This window comes from Mauremys mutica, chromosome 6, assembly GCF_020497125.1.
Source record: "Mauremys mutica isolate MM-2020 ecotype Southern chromosome 6, ASM2049712v1, whole genome shotgun sequence".
Taxonomy (NCBI): domain Eukaryota; kingdom Metazoa; phylum Chordata; order Testudines; family Geoemydidae; genus Mauremys; species Mauremys mutica.
In genome coordinates this window covers 113,368,753-113,375,221 of record NC_059077.1, presented here as the reverse complement: position 1 = coordinate 113,375,221, position 6,469 = coordinate 113,368,753, and the positions used below count along the sequence as shown (strand labels likewise).

Below are 6,469 nucleotides of genomic sequence, written 5' to 3'. Positions count from 1 at the left end.
TTTTCAGCCTAAGTATTTCAGCTACTATAACAGCTTGAGACATTTGTTCTCTGTTATGATTTTTGATCATATCATTGTGGAGACTTTCCCTCCACTTTTGCATAATTTAGAAATGTATTGCTGTTGTAAGTTAGTCTGGTTCGCCAGTGTATTCACTTCACGCTTGACTTCTGAGGCTTTTTTGCTTCGGTGTTTTAAAGGAAGCCCAACATACAGTGGAGAGAATATCATAAATAGGTAATAAAAACTTAAGATGTAAAACTCTGGAGAGGAAGTATTTCGAACTGTCTCTAATGTCATTTTAAAAAAGCACATTTTGGGGGCTAGCTGTTGCATTGGTTTCATGCATTAGCCTCGTAACTGTTGGATATGGTGACTGGAGCTGTGTAAAAGGAGGAAGAACTTTGCACACATTTGTGCATTCCTTAAATTTTGCTTTGATGCCTGCAAAAACAGGACCCAAAGATGATTCTAAGGTTGCAAGCTCAGGTGATTACTATGTTGTTGTCCACACATAGCTTCCTCCTGAGGATACCCATACTCTGTCAGACTTCTTTTTATCTGCCCAGAGCACTGTCTACCTAAAATGTACCTAGAGGCTCCTCTGCTGGCATTATGGGCAAATCCTCAATGAAGGAAGAGGTGAGACACTTTTAGTTCAGGTCAGCTCACTTAAACACACTTCCTGGAGAGGCTCCAAGGCCTGGTCTACACTACGCGATTAAACCGAATTTAGCAGTGTTAAACCGATTTAACCCTGCACCCGTCCACACAATGAGGCCCTTTATATCGATATAAAGGGCTCTTTAAACCGATTTCTGTACTCCTCCCCGACGAGAGGAGTAGCGCTGAAATCGGTATTGCCATGTCGGATTAGGGTTAGAGTGGCCGCAAATCGAGGATATTGGCCTCCAGGCGGTATCCCACAGTGCACCATTGTGACCGCTCTGGAAAGCAATCTGAACTCGGATGCACTGGCCAGGTAGACAGGAAAAGCCCCGCGAACTTTTGAATTTCATTTCCTGTTTGCCCAGCGTGGAGCTCTGATCAGCACGGGTGGCGATGCAGTCCCAAATCCAAAAAGAGCTCCAGCATGGACCGTAAGGGAGATACTGGATCTGATCGCTGTATGGGGAGGCAAATCTGTTCTATCACAGCTCCGTTACAGAAGATGAAATGACAAAGCATTTGAAAAAATCTCCAGGCTATGATAGACAGAGGCCACAGCAGGGACTCAGCACAGTGCTGCGTGAGAAGCATAACAGAAAGCCAAAGAATCAAATGGACGCTCATGGAGGGAGGGAGAGGGTACTGAGGACTCCAGCTATCCCACAGTCCCCGCAGTCTCTGAAAAGCATTTGCATTCTTGGCTGAGCTCCAAATGCCTGAAGGGTCAAAAACATTTTCCCGGGTGTTTCAGGGTGTATGTCGTCAATTTACACCCTCCCCTCCCCGAAAGAAAAGGGAAAAAAATAGTTTCTCACCTTTTTTCAATGTCACCCTATGTCTACTGCATGCTGGTGGTAGACGGGGGCTGCAGCGCTGAACACCAGCATCCCCTTCCCGGTGGCAGATGGTACAATATGACTGCTATCCATCATCATCATCAGCCCGTGAGTGCTCCTGGCTGGCCTCGGTGAGGTCGGCCGGGGGCGCCTGGGTAAAAATAGGAATGACTCCCGGTCATTCCCGGCAGATGGTACAAAAGGGTTGGTAACCGTCCTCATCATAGCAACTGGAGGCTGAGCTCCATCAGCCCCCCCCCCTTCATGTCTAAAGAAAAGATTCTGTACTGCCTGGACTATCATAGCAGCGGGAGGCTGCGCTCCTCTCCCCCCCCACCCTTTAATGTCCTGCCTGGACTATCATAGCAGCTGGAGGCTGCCTCCCCCTCATTTTATCTCACTAAAATTCAGTGTTTCTTATTCCTGCATTCTTTATTACTTCATCACACAAATGGGGGGACACTGCCACGGTAGCCCAGGAGGGTTGGGGGAGGAGGGAAGCAACGGGTGGGGTTGTTGCAGGGGCACCCCCTAGAACGGCATGCAGCTCATCATTTCTGCGGGATCTCTGGGGCTCTGACACGGAGCGGCTGTGCTCTCTGGTTCTCTAGTACATTTGCCCCATATTCTAGGCAGGACTGACTCTATTTTTAGACAAAATATAAAGAAGGGAATGACCCAGGGAGTCATTCCCATTTTTGTCCAAGCGCCCCCAGCCGACCTCAACGAGGCCAGCCAGGAGCACCCATGACAGCAGCAGATGGTACAAAAGGATTGATAGCCATCATCGCCAATTTCCAAATGCAAACTGTGCAAAATGACTGATAACCATCATCTCATCGCCAATTTACAATGGCAGACGGTGCAATAGGGATGGTAATCGTCTCTGATACCTTGCAAAGGCAAATGAATGCTGCTGTGTAGCACTGCAGTACTGCCTCTGTCAGCAGCATCCAGTACACGTACGGTGACAGTGAAAAAAGGCAAAACAGGCTCCATGGTTGCCATGCTATGGCATCTGCCAGGGCAATCCAGGTGAAAAAGGGTGCGAAATGATTGTCTGCCGTTGCTTTCACGGAGGAAGGATTGAGTGACGACATTTACCCAGAATCACCCGCGACACTGTTTTGGCCCCATCATGCATTGGGATCTCAACCCAGAATTCCAATGGGCGGGGGAGACTGTGGGAACTATGGGATAGCTACGGGATAGCTACCCACAGTGTAACGCTCTGGAAATCGACGCTAGCCTCGGTACATGGACGCACACCGCCGAATTAATGTGCTTAGTGTGGCCGCGTGCACTCGACTTTATACAATCTGTTTTAAAAAACTGGTTTCTGTAAAATTGGAATAATCCCGTAGTGTACACGTACCCCAAGAGAGATACAGGGACGGTAATTCCTACAAAGGGGCTGTAGCTATTTAGAAAGTATTGATGAACTCACCTGGGATGCAGGCACGTTAGCAGCTACTGGATGGGGGCGGGCTCTACACTGGTGGGAAAGGCAGGGACACAGCGAGAGCTGCCTGTCATTGAACACAGATCCCTTCCCTGGTTTTTCTGTGGTTTGCAGTTGGATTTCAGGAAGGGACTCTTTAGGGCAACTCCTAGATCAGGGCTAAATGGGCTCTTCTCCACTCTTTGCACTACAAGGATACTTTCTGGAGATGAGCTTGGCCCCTCTTGAGAGCAGGTGAGTACATAGGCCACAATCACAATCTCAGCCACTCATTTCCTTCTGCCAGCTAACCTGCCCATTGGAGAAGGGAAACATCACTCCGGGGGGGCGGGGGGCGGTTAGATCTTGGAGCCGGTCCAGCCCCACTCATTTGAAGACTGGTTGGCTTTCTGCCAGATACTAAGTAGACCTTAAGAGGTGGCTCTAGGGCTAAGACGACTATTTGGGCCAGATTGCAGGAAGACGTTCTGGTTGCCTATCTCAGAGAGAAGGCAGGAACAACTGCAACCCCGTGACTAGTAGGTGAACCCAGTTAACAAAGGTAGCAGATAACCTAACCAGGCCAACACAAGCTGAACTCACCTTTGGGGTCTGTGACATCTATGGCCACAATACCCCTCCCTAATTTTGAGGGCTGATAAATGTAAAGGATAACCTCAGGTTGGTTTGTTTTTAGCAAGGTTCTTGGCCTTTTGCCTGATATAGCTAGCTTTGAAAAGGTAACATGATTGCAAGGGCTGGAGTTTTGTCATTTTTTCCCTATTGTTCCCTATGGTACCAATGGCTGATCTTTGGAACCTATGAAAGCCACAGTTGTGGAATCCTTCAATTTCGGAGGGGAGCACAGGCCCTTTTGTGGTGGGGGGAGGGGGGTAGTAGTAATTACCCCTGCTTCCTGCTGATAGTGCTAGGGCTTCTGTAATTTCCTTCCCAGCTTGCTGCCTTAGTTCAAACCTGGAAAAATGACATAGAAAACAAGAAGGCAATGGCCACTAAAATGATCACTGACAATCATAGATGAGAAACCTTTTAAATCATCCTCTCTTTCACACACATGATGAGGGATGTTGAAGTTTGTGATCATATGATCGAATCCAGTGAGTTGCATTATCTAGCTCAGTTTGCTCTTTTCTGCTCAGAAGATTTCTCGCACACGGTCACCCCCAGTTTGGCTGGTTGGTTCTTCTGTATACAGCATGGAACTGAGCTCACTTGTGTTCACTTTGTGATCATTCATTTCTGTGGTCTTTTTCAGCTGAGTATGGGATCGGTCTTTTCTTGCTCTCTCTCTCTTGTTGAGATGTTGGCACATAGAATTATTTGAGAGATGTGAATAGCTGGCAGGAGCCTACTCCAAAAGGAGATAAGGTAGTTCTTCTCAAAGCCACGACCTGTCTAGAATAATGTGAGCTCCTGGCACCAAAGAGCAACAAAAAGGCTAGTGATAAGCATACAGGGCACCAAGTACAGTAGAGCTGGTTGGCCTGGTTTGGAGGGAGGGATAGCTCAGTGGTTTGAGCATTAGCCTGCTAAGCCCAGCATTGTGAGTTTAATCCTTGAGGGTGCCATTTGGGGATTTAGTTGGGGATTGGTCCAGCTTTGAGCAGGGGGTTGGAGTAGATGACCTCTTGATGTCCCTTCCAACCCTGATATTCTATCTGTAGCAATGCCCTGACACCAAAGGTTCCTAGAAGACCAATTCCATAAGCTATAGTGCTAGCAACATAATAGACTTTGGATGACTGTACCTGAATATCAAATTTGTGGCAATATGTTACAAGGAACCCTGGACTGAGGATATCCCCTAGTCCTAGGATCTTGCATGCCTTGTTACAGAGATCCAAGGGAGAGGAGTTTAAATTTGGATCCTTCAGTTCCAAAGGAATCTTTTCATTTATGGCAGAGTCTGAGGGGTGGAGAGCTGCTACCTCCATAATACTCCCCCTAGATTGGGCTAGGAAAGGAGAGATGAATATGTAAAGCACATCAGCCACCAGAAAAGCCAATACATAAGGTGCAATTCTTCATAGTAGGCATGTGGATGGATTTGATCATGAAGAAGCAGTAGGCCACACCTAGAGTATCCAGTAGGATCCATGCCCATCGGTCCTCATTTAGGAAAATCCACCAGAGCACGATGATGGAGCTGCAAGATGCTTTCAGAAGCAACATCTGAACTTGTGTGCTCTTGTGTAAACAGGGCAAGTGGATCCTGCATTCTCCAAGTGGGATTCTTCTCACAAAAGGAGAGATGCAACTGTAGAGAGCTTTGGAGGAAATGCAGCAGAATATCCCAATCATGACACTCACAAAGTGATTATGGAAGCAATAGAGAAGCGTAGCAGCGAGGAGGACGTTGCTATGGTAACACAGATCATGGTGAGGGTGCAGTCAACCACTTTGTCACTGTATTCCTCGTCCTCTTCATCCTGGTGCTCTGTGAGCTGAGGTTTCGCTGCTACCAGAAGCCCTGCCCAGTAGCCACCAATCATGACGGTGCCCACTGCCAAGATGAAAAGGATTGCCATGCTGTCGTCTAGGCTGGGCCTCGTGGGAAGGTACACGGCAGCCCTGAGTGGATGCTCACTGAATTTCTTGCCCCTGATATCCAGCATATCAGAATAATGGAGCACAACCACGGGGATGGCAATGACTGGCATGCAATGGGGGCGGCTGAATGGGGTCAGTGTTGGTGCAGTAGCTGCAATCTCTGGGAACTGACAGCTCCTACTGCCGTCTCCTGTGCAGAAAGAGCCTAGTGTCTCTCTTACGATTACCAGTAAACTCTGGGCCCCGTGCAGCTGAGCCAGTCTCCCTTTCTCACAGAGGCTGCAGTTGCCCCACATCACTGCCGGCATCGACTTTCTGAATGCCCCAGGGGACAGGTGGGAATGTGGAGAACAGAAGGCAGAGTCAGTATAGTCTTGAAGCGGCAGCAGAGGGCCTGTCTCAGCTCATGTGGCACAAGCACCATCTCTGAGCTGAAATGGGTACAATAATCCTTCCCTTGTGTCCCATTCCCTGCTGTCTGGTCCGAGAGGACACGGAGCAGGCCATACTCACAGGACACCTCCTTTAGAACTGCGAGGCACAGCAGCAGGAGAATAGGCAGCAGCATCCTCTGGTGCTGCTGGTGCTACCTCCCCACCCGTTTCCTTTACTGTTGTCCTGGGGGGGTTGAGCCTCACAGTAAATTCTCTTCTCTCTGCTTCTTCCTTCCCCATGAAGATAGGGTGCACCACCCCTCCCACCAGGCATTACCTTTTCCTTCTTATACCTCATACAGTGACACTTTCCAGAGCTACTGGAGACAATGCCTTGCACATCACAGATTCGTCTCCATGGAGACAGGAGGCCTCATGCATCAGGGCCTCACAGAGATAGGAAATACTCAGAGCTGACTCCCGGGTCCCCTTTCATTTTTTATTTGCACTTTTCACCTAAGAATAGAAACACTTTCCTCCATCTCAAAATTCAGCAGCTGGGCTATTCTTGGTCCTTG

The 6,469-nt window shown here is 48.5% G+C and overlaps 1 protein-coding gene across 1 annotated transcript; it reads right to left on the bottom strand.

Annotated features, from left to right (window-relative positions):
* Nucleotides 1-5,155: 5,155 nt before the first annotated feature.
* LOC123373209 (signal peptide peptidase-like 2B) lies at nt 5,156-6,015 on the bottom strand. Its single transcript, XM_045022077.1, has one exon. The coding sequence runs from the start codon at nt 5,823-5,825 to the stop codon at nt 5,274-5,276; it is 552 nt and encodes a 183-aa protein (XP_044878012.1). The 5' UTR covers nt 5,826-6,015; the 3' UTR covers nt 5,156-5,273.
* Nucleotides 6,016-6,469: the final 454 nt, after the last annotated feature.

Bases quoted from the DNA above. Each gene is read 5' to 3' on its own strand.
- LOC123373209 (XM_045022077.1), bottom strand. From the start codon at position 5,825: ATGCCGGCAGTGATGTGGGGCAACTGCAGCCTCTGTGAGAAAGGGAGA.